General features: G+C 61.9%; 2 protein-coding genes across 2 annotated transcripts in view; one reads left to right on the top strand and one right to left on the bottom strand.

The window, feature by feature from the left end:
• Window positions 1–1,829: 1,829 nt before the first annotated feature.
• Window positions 1,830–9,849, bottom strand: LOC119096681 (rap1 GTPase-activating protein 1-like). The gene is given in 10 exon segments (XM_037219572.1): window positions 1,830–2,841; window positions 3,139–3,156; window positions 3,158–3,407; window positions 3,959–4,329; window positions 4,559–4,724; window positions 5,391–5,517; window positions 5,749–5,900; window positions 6,486–6,724; window positions 9,149–9,331; window positions 9,844–9,849. Coding segments are annotated over 10 exon segments (1,647 nt in total). The 3' UTR covers window positions 1,830–2,706.
• A 3,025-nt stretch (window positions 9,850–12,874) lies between these two features.
• LOC119096680 (histone deacetylase 5-like) overlaps window positions 12,875–12,992 on the top strand; it is a 23,542-nt gene continuing 23,424 nt past the window's right edge. Inside the window, exon 1 of the mRNA XM_037219571.1 lies at window positions 12,875–12,935. Coding sequence (XP_037075466.1) covers window positions 12,875–12,935 — 61 coding nt within the window. The remainder of the gene's footprint in view (window positions 12,936–12,992) is intronic.

The following is a 12,992-nucleotide window of genomic DNA, read 5'->3' as shown; positions in this document are numbered from 1 at the left end:
CGACTGTTTTGTGTGAAAATAGCGCTCACGAACGCCAGATATGAACACCTCGACAGCAATATTTTCCTTGGCCTTGATCACCGCATGACTTACGAAATAGCAGGATTTGAATGACGTTATTATGACGTCATGAATTTCAAGATGACTGAAAAACTCCCTGATATACCTTTCCTCATTTTTGTGGGCGAGTAGTTCAGAAACTAGAAGGGCTTAGGCCTTAAGAAGGGCAGAATTGCGCACAGCACCAAAACGCCTTTCAGATGGCTATTTAATTTCAAAACCCCAAATAAATGCGGAGCACTCCCTTTAAACAACAGCTTTTCGCTCGACCCTCGGAGTAGGAATAGGGTTCTGCTTCTGACAAGCTACCTGATTTACGGCTAGTCTTGAGTCCCCACATAGGTGCAAGGTCCCATCAGCTTTAAGCACGACCAACAACGGTGCACCCCGCTTACTGTGACTAATTTCTTCCCAAAGTCCAAGGCGAAGCTCTCTCTGCAACTCATCATCAACCCGCTGCCGATAAGCCGAGGGAACTGGGATGCTGTTATTGTAGTGGTTAAGGCGTCTGCGTTAGCCACTGCGCGTCTGGGAAACCAGAGGTACGGGGTTCGATTGCCCGCGGTGCCCGTCCTGCCTGCCAGGTTGAGAGGCAGGCGACACCGTATAGCCTCAGCAGCTGGGTGCGTCGTAAAGTCCCAATGGCATGACACAAGCCGAGGGAGCTGAGCGAACCTTAAAAACCGTGGCATAGACACGGACCGACAGCGATGTACACCTCCTCTCCCTAGAAGCAACTGAGCTCATCTTCGAACACGTCCGAGAACTTCTTCAGCAGCGGCTGCAGCCGAGGGTCTGCTGACACACCGGTCACGCAGCAAACGGCAGCCCAAATGCGCCAACCAATCGCGACCCAGGGTACATGGGTCAGCCCCCTTCACAAAAATCAACGGCAATCTTACCGACAGTAACCCGTGTTCGACACAAACGACCACTTCTCCCGCCAAGATCAAAGTCTCTCCTTTGTAAGTCTGTGGTTTCATATCGCTCGATTTTATCACCTTCAAGCCACACCTAGGAAAACTTGTCCCGCGAGCACACAAACATCGCTGCACCAGTGCTCTCCTCCATCCGGGTACCGCGGCCGCTCAGCTTCAGATCCACGAACAGCGGCGGTCGGCGCTCGCGCCGCCCTGCAGCTAGCCGGGAGAACTGTTGATGAACCTCCCCGTCTGCAGCGCAGCCTCCCACCAGTGCCTCCACTGTGTCGTCGGTCTCGTCGAGCTGGCCGACGCGGCCGGAACATCTCGGTCGACAGGTCTCCTGAGCACGTCCTATCTCGCCGCACCTAAAACAGCGGTGCCACCTCGCCCAGTGTCTGGACGGAGAGTGCCGGTGGCTGCAGCAGCGGTCGGAGGGGCTCGCGCGCCATGAACCTCCGCGCCGCGCCATCAACCTACCGGGGTGCGGGGTGGCGCCCGGCGCCACCCCGCGGCTAGACGAGTCCATTTCGAGTTCATTTTCGCCTATGAAAAAGTGCGGTAGAAAGAAATGCAGCATGAAGAAATGTGTACCCGAAAAAGTTGTGCAACGGGTAGCGCAGACGAATTTTGTGTCAAAGATGCATATCCACCTTATGTTATTTCCTCTCCATCACTTCGGCCAGCTCCGCTTTGCATGTTGCCCATTTCCACTCAGAGATATCAGCACAGCCTGGATCCAGCCTCTGGTGTGGCACCTTCGGCATTGCGAGCGGCCCAACACCAGCGCGTGTTACCAAACCAGACGGAAAGCCCACGACGCGTCCGTCCATCCACACCATAGACGGCTCAAAACTTCGCACGTTTATTCGCCACCTCGCGAAGAGCGTACATAGAGGGTACGGACTATCTCACACACAAATCACATAGACGCACAGCGAGGAGAGACGGCCGCAGCTCGGGCCGCGGCCACAGCACCACGCTGCCGCTGACTGCACGGCTGCGGCCGAGGCCGAGCCGCCTCGCGGCACCGCCGACAGCACACTGAGGTCACTGGACAGTTGATCCCTGACCCCGCCGAAATCGCCGTGTCGCCGGACGCGACGCCGCGACCGGCGCCGGCGGCGCCACCGGTGACGCAAGTTATTACCAGTGTAAGAAAATAGCTGACGCAGCTCCGCGACTTGGAGAAACAGAAGCGCTCAGACACACGTGCAGACAAGTTTCCGGGGCACGGGTATAATATATATTCCCCGGTTCGATGACAGTCGCGTGCGCCTAGCACTACATGCAAATGAATTGACTAAGTCGACCGCGGTCGGCCGGGCACCAAGCGGACTGTGGAGCACGGCGTCTCCCGCCGCCGTGGGACGAGCTGGGGTGAACACAAACAGATTTGTACACTGCTCCCACGCCCCCGGAATGTGACCTCCCGTCCGTAACACAGAGCTATATAGAGCACAATTCAAGCGGCAAACGATTATTCACTTCTCTTTGGATTGAGGCGCGGGCGGAGGACGCACACGCCTTCCCGGACAGCCAATCGGCGCGGGCGGAGAGCGCACACGCCTTCCCGGACAGCCAATTGGCGCGGGCGGAGAGCGCACACGCCTTTCCGGACAGCCAATCGACCGCGCCGGGTGCCACACTACGGAAAGCTTAGCCAATCAGCGGGAGCGAGACGCTACACTGCGGAAAGCTAAGCCAATCGGCGGGCGCGGTGGCCCTACACGGCCGAGAGCTCCGCCCCGAACTCCTTCACCAGGGAACGGAGCCGCGCGATCTCCCGACTCGCCGTCGTCATGTCCTGCTGCAGCTTCATCTCGTTGGCTTTCAGCTTTTTGATGTCGCGCTGGCAAGTCTGCGAAGAAGGGTGGCGGTGAACGTGACGCAGCGCTCGGCACGTACGCCGTCCACCTCGTTCAGAGGCGTCCTACCCTATGCGCTGCTCACTCCACATGTTAGGGATACGGAGAACACCTTGCGGAGAACATCGTTTTAAAGAATAGTTCGCGAGTCACACCACGTGCCTTTGTCTGTACAGAACGCTCAGCTTTCATATTTACAGACGCATGACGTCATGCGGATGCACTGACGTCATCGTCACCAGCACAAACACCAGGATACCACCTCCCTGCTCAATGCGCAGCTCACTCACCACATTCTGTCGCAAAAGGATCGAGTTTGTCGTTTTTCAGCGCGCTGACTTCCGTCTTCAGCCGCTCCAGCTCCTTAATGAGGTCGCTGGCGGCGCTGGGATCGGGCTGCTCGTCGGCGCAAAACGAACACGACAGCCGCTTGTTCTCCGTCGAGCCCATGCTCTCCATGCCCGTGTCCGAGTCGTCATGGTAGCCGTTGCCGTGGTAACCAGCCGGCTCCAGGTCGACCGAGTTCAGCGACGAGTCGTCACTCTCGGACATGGCCACCCTGCCGGACGGGAAACCACCGCTGTAGATGCCGAGCGCGGTGTCGCGAAAGTGTGGACAACGAGCGCCGCGCCACAGACTGGCACGCCACGCCCGATGCCTCTTTATAATGATCCACTACGTGGCCGTGCGGTGTAAAATGAGGGGAAAAGGGAATCAGACATGCTACACCATGCAATAGGGGAATACGACGGAGGTCGTCGAACTGTCTTGTATCGAGCGGTGTCCGCGATTGCAGGGACAATATAAGGCCCGTGAACCCATGGAGCAACCAGGGTTCGAACCTGGGCCCTCACGTGGGAGCCGAAGGCGTTAACCATTCGGCATCAGGCCCCTCCACATACTTCATGGCGCCTCAGAGAGCACATCCGCGGTGTTCCAATAGGGATGAGCACGGTCTGCACGGTGTATCTCACCACGGTGTGGGCCAATCACCACATGTGCCACGAGCGGCCCAAGATAGCAGCACAGACCGCCGGCAACCCGTGCTGCACCGTCAGGGACCTGACACACTTGACCCCCTGACCCAACCCTGCCCCATGCCTGACCCACCTCTGGGTCCGGTGGGGCGTGGCATCCGGGCTGGAGGAGGCCGAGCTGCAGGTGCGGTAGCTGGACGGCTGGCTGGAGACCGAGCTCAGCGTGTCCTTGTTGGAGGCGCCCGACGAGGTGCGCTTGGTGAGCGGCTTGTGCGCGCGGAACACGAGCGCGCCGTCGGCGGCCGGGCTGGGCGGCGGCCGGCGCCGCTCGTCCGGCTGACTCTTGGAGCGCGACGTCAACGCCTTGCGCACCGTGCTCAGAATGCCGGACGACTCGCGCGGCGGCTCGGCGCCGGCCGGCGGCGCCTGCAGGCCGCAGAACTGCAGACTGCGCGACCGCAGCTCGTCCACCAGGTTCGAGAGCAGCGATGTCCGCGTCCGCGTCTGGGAATGACGTCAGCACGGTCACGGGCCGGCAGGAGCGGACGGGTGACGTCACGTCTGCCCAGCAGCTGCGGCGACACACGAACCATCAGCTGGTGCTTTTAACAAAGTAAACCTTTGTTAGAGGCCGGAGATTGAAAAGATATGTGTAGTAGATTAATATAGACAGGTGCTCGAAAAACTGCCGAGTCTGATGAGGACACGTGTTTTTGTGTGGAGGAGAAATCACCTCGAGCTTGGCGAACTTGTCCGCCTTGTAGCACGCGTTCTCCGCGTTGATGAGCTTGGTGAGCAAAAACTCCCTGAGCTCAGGCCCCTTCTTGAAGACGGCTGGACTGGGCAGAGTCGGGCCGAAGAAGGGCACGTCGTTTCGTGCCGCCACGCTGACCTTGTACCTGCGGACGGCAGCCGGACAGGTCAGACACGGCGACACCAGACACGCTGTCACGCCGGCCCAGACGGAGACAGGGGAGGAAAGTTCCCCGAAACAACAAAGCGAATTGAGATGCCATTTCTCAGCCAGGTTGGGTACATGCCAGTGGTGCTGGGAACTCGCTCGCTATCCAGATGAAGTCGTCGTATTTCCGCGCCGACCGTAAAAACTGTATGGAGCCGTGACTTGTGGCAACAAATTGCCTGTCCAGGAGTGTAAGGCAAACCGGCGCAACAAATGGACTACGAAAAACAGGCCATTGTTCCTCGCTTTCCCCAGCATAAATCTCCAGAATGTTTGCCGTTTGACCGCTGCAGGGGAAACATTTCTCAAGTCCCGAGGGAAATACAGGGCATGCGTGCGTCCTTTGTCGTATGAACGTGTCGGCGGCGACTGGCCAATAACTCGCCCCCCCCCCCCCCCCCCCCCCCACCGCCACTGCGGAAGCTAGTGGAAACCTTCCAAAGCCCAGCACGGACAAAATGTCGGCGTCTGCAAGGCCCGCCGACCGCGGTCTAATCGTAACTGCATCACCCGCCGGCTGCTGACGCCCGGCCTGAACATCAGCAGCCGACCACAAGCGGCCATCCAGCGCCGCCCTGGCCGCCAGCCCGGCCGCGCCCCTCACCGAGTGCCGCTGGAGCACGGCTCGATGACCTGCACCACGATGTAGGCGTGCAGGAAGTGCGAGGCGATCATCTCGGGCGCGAATGGCGTGTTGGCCTCTTGGAACACGATCGCCACGATGTCGTTGCCTGCCGGGTACGGCGCGGGTCAGTGGCGTCGGCACGTGACCCTTCGCCTTCGCGTCCGCCGGTCACTCCAGCTGCGCACGTCCGCCCCCAGGCGATGGCTCCTATTTCGGAGACGAACACTGCGCTCCGGAGCAAGCCAGCACGTGACGCGTAGGTCGGCACTGACGTCACGCGCCAGGCAAGAGCCGGACTTAGACGCCTCGGGCCGTCCCACGACCTGACCGCGCTCACCTATGTGCCGCTTCCGCTGCAGCTGCTGCGCGTCGTTCTCGGTATAGGGCAGCAGTGTAGAGACGTGCAGCATGATCTCGCGATCCTTGAACGTGTCGTATACGGTGTGCTCGCCGGTCTGGCCGTGCTGCGTGTCCAGACCGCCCCGGTACCTGCCAGAGGAGGTGGAGTCGTCACACGCCGTGCCACGCGCTACATTCTCAGACATTGGTACCGTGCGAGCATCGTGTTGCGGTACTTGCCCGCCGCCTCCCCACCCTGTCCTGTCATTAGCTGGGCCTACAGCCGTCTTAGATTGAGAATGACAAATGATAAATCGTACCCATTACTGTAATTTCACGTCCCATTCCCTGACCTTCAACGCAAGTAATTATTTAAGCAGGTTTATTTAACATTTCGATGCGATACTGCCACGTAACCGGGCACTATCTTTGACTGCGAAGGATCCACTCGTAGAACGAGCATCTTAACAAGATGATCTATTTAATTTGTCGTACAACAGTCGACTTTAATCTCCGGAAAGTCCCATCCTCCGGGAAAAACTCGCGACAAATTACACAGGAGGCGCTTACTTCAACAGGGCGTGTTTGTTGATGAAATGTAGGCCCATCCGCTTCAGATCTTTTCCCCAAATGCGTCACAAACTACGAAAGCCAAACATCGTCAGTTCTACACAAACCCGCCGCCCACGGCACGAGACCGGAGGCGGCGATTGGCGGCAGATCGCTCCCACTCACCCCTTGTGGTCCTTGAGAGGAATACGCTGGCCCAGCATGTCGAGAAACTCGTCCATGGCCTGGCTGTGACTGCGGTTACCGAAGAGCTCTTCCTCGCGCGTCTGGCCCTGCCGCTGGTAGATAACGCCGAACTTGAAGTGGTTGACTAGTACGTGTTCGTCGTAGGCCAGCAGCAGGTCGGCAGCGCCGGGCGCCAGCACCGGCTCCAGACGCTCCAGTGACAGGTCGTCGTTCAGCAGCTGCAACAAGCGACGGCCGGGGTTAGAAAAAGGGCCGGCCGGGTCAGAGGCATGGCCGGCCGGGGTCAGAGACAGGGCCCGGCCGGGGTCAGAGACGTTGGCCAGCCGGGCGGCACGCTTGGGCTCCCGGTCATGCAGCTCGGGCATTGAAAACGACTGCCTTCAGGGGTGGAAAGGCCGGACAACGACACGGGGAAAGATAACACGCACCACAGAGCCCAGTGCGGCATGGCTGCACGCAACGTGGGGACGTTTCCTTTGTTATTCAAAACAGGCTTCACCCTTGAATTGCAAGCATGGCGCTACCGTGCCAACACAGCGCACTTTCAGTGTTTTTTTTTTTTTTTGCCCGTGTGTTACTACTCTTCGTGGATCGTGACAACGTAGAACGCAGCTGATTCTCGGAGTCAGTCGTCACTACCGCCGGCTCCTCCTCTCCCCCCGCCCCCGTTCGCTGGTTGCGCAGCGCCCTTTTCTATGCGGACTAGCTGACTGCTCGCAGTGGTGAAACAATGGACGCCCGTCCGCGCGCCCTGGCAACACTGACATGGACGAAGAAGGATTAGACGGAGAGTCGCCCGCCGCCTACGATAAGCCGGGCGGCAAAAAAAAAAAAACACGGCTCCGGGCTGGACAGACTTCCACTTCCGGGGAGGTAAAGTGGACTGCTGAATGGGCGCAGCCATTGCCGCCGGAGGGACAGGATTGTTCACAAGATACATACGTGTCCCCTACAAAGATGACAAGGTAAGGTGACATACTTTGGAGGGAAAAACTGGACGTACGACTATGTAGCACATCGGGAGACTTGTATCAGGCGGAAGAAAACTTGTAATCAAAGATCGTGCGCCTTATCGTGCGTGACGCGCATATCCGTGCTTCTATCACACAAAACTGGCGTTCCGGCCAGTTGAGCATGGGTCGAAGCGACGAATATGTAAATCTGGAGCATTTAACCAAAGCTCAAGACCTCGAAACTACCCACTAATTACGGTGAAAGGGTGTCGGTGTTGGGCCGGTCCACCGCAGGGCGGCGCTAGTGTCACGACATCGCCGCCAGCGGCTGCGGCTGCCGGCTGCGGTCGCCGGGGTCGGGTGTTGGCCGGGTGAGGGCGGCCCCCGACGGCGGCGGGGCGCGGCCGCCACGGCCAACATCCGAGGCGCAGGCTCGGTGCGACGCCTCAGACAATGGCCGGCCTGGTTTCGTCCGACCGGTAAGGACATCGCAGCCCATCGGCGCCTCCCTGTCCGCGCCACGCGGCCACCCGCCACCAAACTGCGCACTACTCAATGACTGTCAGCTACACGCGGCGTCACGTCGCCGGACCGCCGCCTCGTGCGATGGCCCTTCCATCAGGTGCCCGCTGCACAAAGCCGCGCCGCCGCCCCCCGTCGCCTGCACCACTAAGCCCCCCACACAGGCGGCGATGGCATCTCACTGCACGCTACACCGCCCTCGGTGCCGCTAGCACGCCGTCCAGCCTGGGGCGATCCCGGCTACCGGCGCCGTGCCGTTCAGCCCGGCGGCGACCCCAGCCACAGTTGACACGCCGTCAGCCTGGGTCGATCCGGCTACGACGCCGTGCCCGGCGGAGACCCCAGCCACAGTTAACACGCCGTGCAGCCTGGGGGCGATCTTGGCTACCGACGCCGTGCCCGGCGGCGACCCCAGCCACAGTTAACACGCCGTCCAGCACGCGGCGGCCGCGGCTTCGGCCGCCACGTTGTCCAGCCGGAACAGCCCTTGACTCTGCTTACCGCGCCGTGTGGTTTAGTACGACACCAGCCGAGGTCCACACCGCCCGGCCCTCGAGAGTCACTGCTGTCGTTATCATGCCACGCGGTCCGGGGAGGCCCGGCTGCCGTTACCATGCTACCCAGCCCTGGACGGCCCGAGCAGCCGTTATCGGCCGGGTCGGTAATTTATGCGGCGAATCGATGGTCCGCCCCGCCCCAGCCGGGGTCCGATGGCGGGGCGATACTCGCCTGGGAGGCAGGATAGGGGGGAAGGGGGGAGGGCACGACCGTAACCAGGGGTGGGCAGACAAAGGGGAGCGAGCGCGCCGATTGATGGACCTGCGTGAGGCGGGCCCGCACAAGCAGCGGCGGCCGGGGGCACCAGCACCACCAGCGGCGGCCGGGGCACCAGCGCTGCTGACCTGCATGACGCGGGCCCGCACCATCAGCGGCGGCCGAGACGCCGCTCTGCACACACCGTCGTGCCAGGCCCGCCGCTCACCGAGCCGACGGACTGTGTCCGATGGCAATCACAGTCGGCGGCGCGCCCGCGGCGGGCACCGACGGCAGCGGTGTCGCTAACGAGCGCTAATGACGGCCGGCGGCCGACCGGCGGCCGACCAGCGTGGCGGTGCCGGCGGTCCGGCGCGCCGGGCGTCCTCGCCGCGCCCGGCGGCGGCCGCTCACCTTGGCCATGCTGGCCGGCGTGGGCGCGTGGCCCAGGCAGGAGGTGGGCACCAGCTCGTGACAGGTGCCGCTGCGCAGCCGCAGGATCAGGCGCATGTGCTCCTGGGACGACATCTGCTCCGGCTTGATGGACAGCACCACGGGGCCCAGCAGCTCGTCCTCCCCGTACCAGTTGATGTGGTCCTGCGGCCAGACGGCGGGGTCAGGGTCAGCGAGCGCACGCGGAAGCACACAGCACAGACACGGCGCGCCGCTGCCAATGAGACGGACGGCTAAAACTCATTATACAACGATGGTTAAGTGCACAACACACAATGGCTAAAGCCATAAGTTGTGTTAATTCCGCATGGATTCAACGCTACTAAGCTGCACAAATCACATCAAACGTACTACATTTGAAACAAAATTATCCCAATTTCATGCATAGTTGACCTCAAAATGCAACGGTGTGGTAGCAATGCACTGTGCATGAGCATATAAGAACATAACTTGTTTCCTTGATGAGCCATGCCATTAGACCCCGAAATTTGAATTAACTGAGCCCCGTCCTGCATGCATCTAGCCCTCGAAATGCAATTGTAATTAGCAGCCCGGTGGAGGCGCCACACGCATCCGTTTACTAGGATGCCCACGTCCACGATTACCATAACAAACCGCTGCATTCCAATCCTTTAACGTTTGCCTCTATAGCTCACGGGCATACTCAATGCAAGTCTACAGACAGTGACAAATCACGTCTCTGTGAAATACCACGCAAAGTTCGGCTCCCTCCAAGAGCAGTAAAACTCCCTTTACAGTCCGCTTGCCGGCTCCACATCACGCGCCACATTCGCCTCTACTGCGGGCCCGGTCCCAGCGTTCGTCTCCCGCGTTCTCTGAGCGTAAACGGCCAGGTGCCGCCGGTGCAGGTCAACAGGCGTGCCCTCTGCGGCGGGCCCGACCAGGCCCGCTTCAATTAGCCTACATTGCGGGGGTGCCGTGGCCCACTGCCTCCGCGTGCCGAGCAGACGAGGATCCGGCCGGCCGGCTGCATCTGGGTCAGCTGAGGCCGCATGCAGGTCAGCCCGACCGCTGGCCGCGCCGGAGAGCACGGCGCCACCGGAGCGGGGCGGTCCGGCACCACCAGGGCGGAAGAGCACGGCACCACCAGGGCGGGAGAGCACGGCACCACCGGAGTGGGGCAGCCCGGCCGCCGCCCGCGCGGAAGAGCACGGCGCCATCGGAGCGGGGTAGTACGGCACCACCAGGGCGGGAGAGCACGGCACCACCGGAGTGGGGCAGCCCGGCCGCCGCCCGCGCGGAAGAGCACTGGCACCATCGGAGCGGGGCAGCGCGGCACCACCAGGGGGGGAGGGAGAGCACATCATCGGAGTGGGGCGGTCCAGCACCACTTAGGCGGGGGGGGGGGGGGCACGGCACCGTCGGAGCGGGGCAGTCTGGCACCACCAGGTCGGGGGAGCACGGCACCACCGGGGCGGGAGAGCGCATCACCAGAGTGAGTCAGTCCAGCAGCACCTGGGCGGGAGAGCACGGCACCATAGGAGCAGGTCAGCCCGGCTGCTGCCCGCCTCTGTCCCTCTCTAAAAACAAAGCTTCGGCCGGTCCGTGGCCGTCCCGCCACTGGCGGCAGCGGTCAGGGAAGACTGCACGGGCCGGCGGCCGTGCCCTCACGGCGGCTCGTGTGCAAGAACCGCCGGCACACAGCGTCAGCTGGACCACTGCATGGTCGTGCGCGCAGCTTAGGGCGTCCCTGCAGTCGTAGCACCGGCACGTGCGGAGGCGCGCCGGGCCGGCACTGCCGCCGGGCCAACGGCACCCGCGCAAACCGCTTAGCGTTGGCTTTTAGATGCCTGTTTTTTTTTTTTGCCGCGCGGGTAGCCATCGCCGATGCTTTGCTTCCCAGATGTTCTAGAGGCGTGTTCAGAGATTAACCTAGGGGCCTATTATCGCTTAAGCTCCGCATGGTACTAAGTTATAATCTTGACAAAGCTCGTGTTTTGTATCACTTCCAACCCAGGAAAAGGTCACACAACGCACGCAAAAACAACTCGAGGCGCCCCAATGATAAGGCGGCTCACCAGAACCTTGTTGCGACCGCCATGCCCTTTGCAGGCGTTCTGCGAAGTACTACTGCCACCGTCATACGACCTGCCGTTTCCCTCTTCACCGGAACGAGCTCCACCGCCACCGGCCAGAGCCGGCGGCGAGACCTTTGTGGCGGCGGCCGGGGCACGTGCACTCGCGTGACGCCGGCGGCTGGGGCAGGGGGTGCGGCTCGATCGTCGGCAGACGGCAGTAGGCGGCCGGTCACAGGAGCCGGCCGAGCCCGGCTGGCGGACGGATTACCGACCGATCGACCCCAGCTGCCGAGCCCGGGCAGCTCCCGGCCGGGCCGCGGCGTCACCGCCGCGGTGGCAGGCGCACGGCTGCCGCTTGTGCACGTTTGAGCCGGCCCACAGACCACGCCCGTCGAGACCACAGTGGATGCAAACCGTCCCAGGAGGGCGGGCGGCGCGTCGCAGCTCGTCAGGAGTCGGACATCGGCCTGCAGGCCGACAGCCGGGGCAAGCCCGAACCACTGCCAAACTCCTGTGAGGCGGCCCCGGCAGGCTCCTGAGCATCTGGAGCGGCCTCGCGTCTGCCACAATCCTCCTTAACAACGAAAGCCTCGTCTGGACGGACGTACCCTCTCCGCAGGTCGCGTAAGTCACGTACCCTCTCAGCATCGCCAGCCTGGCTGGCCGCCTGGTTTCGGCCACCCCTCCTCCCTCCCCCGAGTGGGCAGAGCGGGAGCCATCAGGTGGCCGGCGAGCCGCCCATCACGATTGCAAGGCTTGCGGGCGGCATGAGCATGCAGCCGAGGTGGCGGCGGCCGCGGCCTCCTTCCGTCGGCCTCGCCGGACCGGTCCGAGGTCGAGCCGCCCTTATCGCGCCCGCCCGCGTCGACTCTGACACGGAAGCGGCGCCGCCCGGTCACGGGTCACTGGTCGGTGGGCCCGTGACGGCCGCCTGGCACTCTCAGTCCCGCACCTGGCCGGCCGACGCAGATGGCGCCACTGCAGGGCCCAAACACCCGGCCCGGCACCGTGGCGCGTCTCGTTTGGACAGCTGTCTGATGCTCGGAAGGGACGTATAGTGGCTTTTGAGAGCAAAGTCCAAGGATAATTTCTGCCAAATAGCCTGCGTTTAAATGCGAGAGCACACGATGCACAGACGCGGTGGCAAAAGCATAATACACGAATCATGAGGCACGCTTAACCCGGAAAAGGAGGAAGGCCGACTCTGCCTGACGGGTATCTCGACCTCCTGTTACCACCTGTTACCAACGGCATCTGTTGCCGCCCATCAGCCCCAGCCCCGTTCATTACGGTCGGCTGCTCGTCACCTCGCCAGCGTAACAGGCCGAATCGCGCCGGGGGGGGGGGGGGGGCAGCCGGACGACACCGGACGACACCGGACACCGCCGTCCTCATAGGTCACGTTATCCGCCACACGTAACAAATATCTCGTCTCCAGCCGCCGGATGATCACAAATGAGGTGTTGCGTAATCCCCAGGCGAAAGTCGGTGCGCTGAGACGCGTGCTGATGCCGTGCGCTGGGGGCTAGACGCCGCACCACGCAGCCACGGTCAGGCCTCGCACAGCGCATCCAATCCACCCGGGCTATTTAAGGCGTGGTGCGCAGTTGGCGCTGGCCGGCATTGTGTGCGAAATAGATCACGTAGCATGGTCATCAGCCGCAACCTATTTGAAAAGGGCAGCGGCGCCTGCCACCACCATATTTCACGCGAGTAGGAGGGAGCCGACCAGGCGGCGGGTGGCTCCTCTCGCCAGCGAGACCAGG

This window comes from Pollicipes pollicipes, unplaced genomic scaffold, assembly GCF_011947565.3.
Source record: "Pollicipes pollicipes isolate AB1234 unplaced genomic scaffold, Ppol_2.1 Scaffold_4295;HRSCAF=5057_pilon_pilon_pilon, whole genome shotgun sequence".
Taxonomy (NCBI): Eukaryota; Metazoa; Arthropoda; class Thecostraca; order Pollicipedomorpha; family Pollicipedidae; genus Pollicipes; species Pollicipes pollicipes.
Note: the sequence above shows the minus strand (reverse complement) of the source record. Positions and strands in the feature narration are given on the sequence as shown.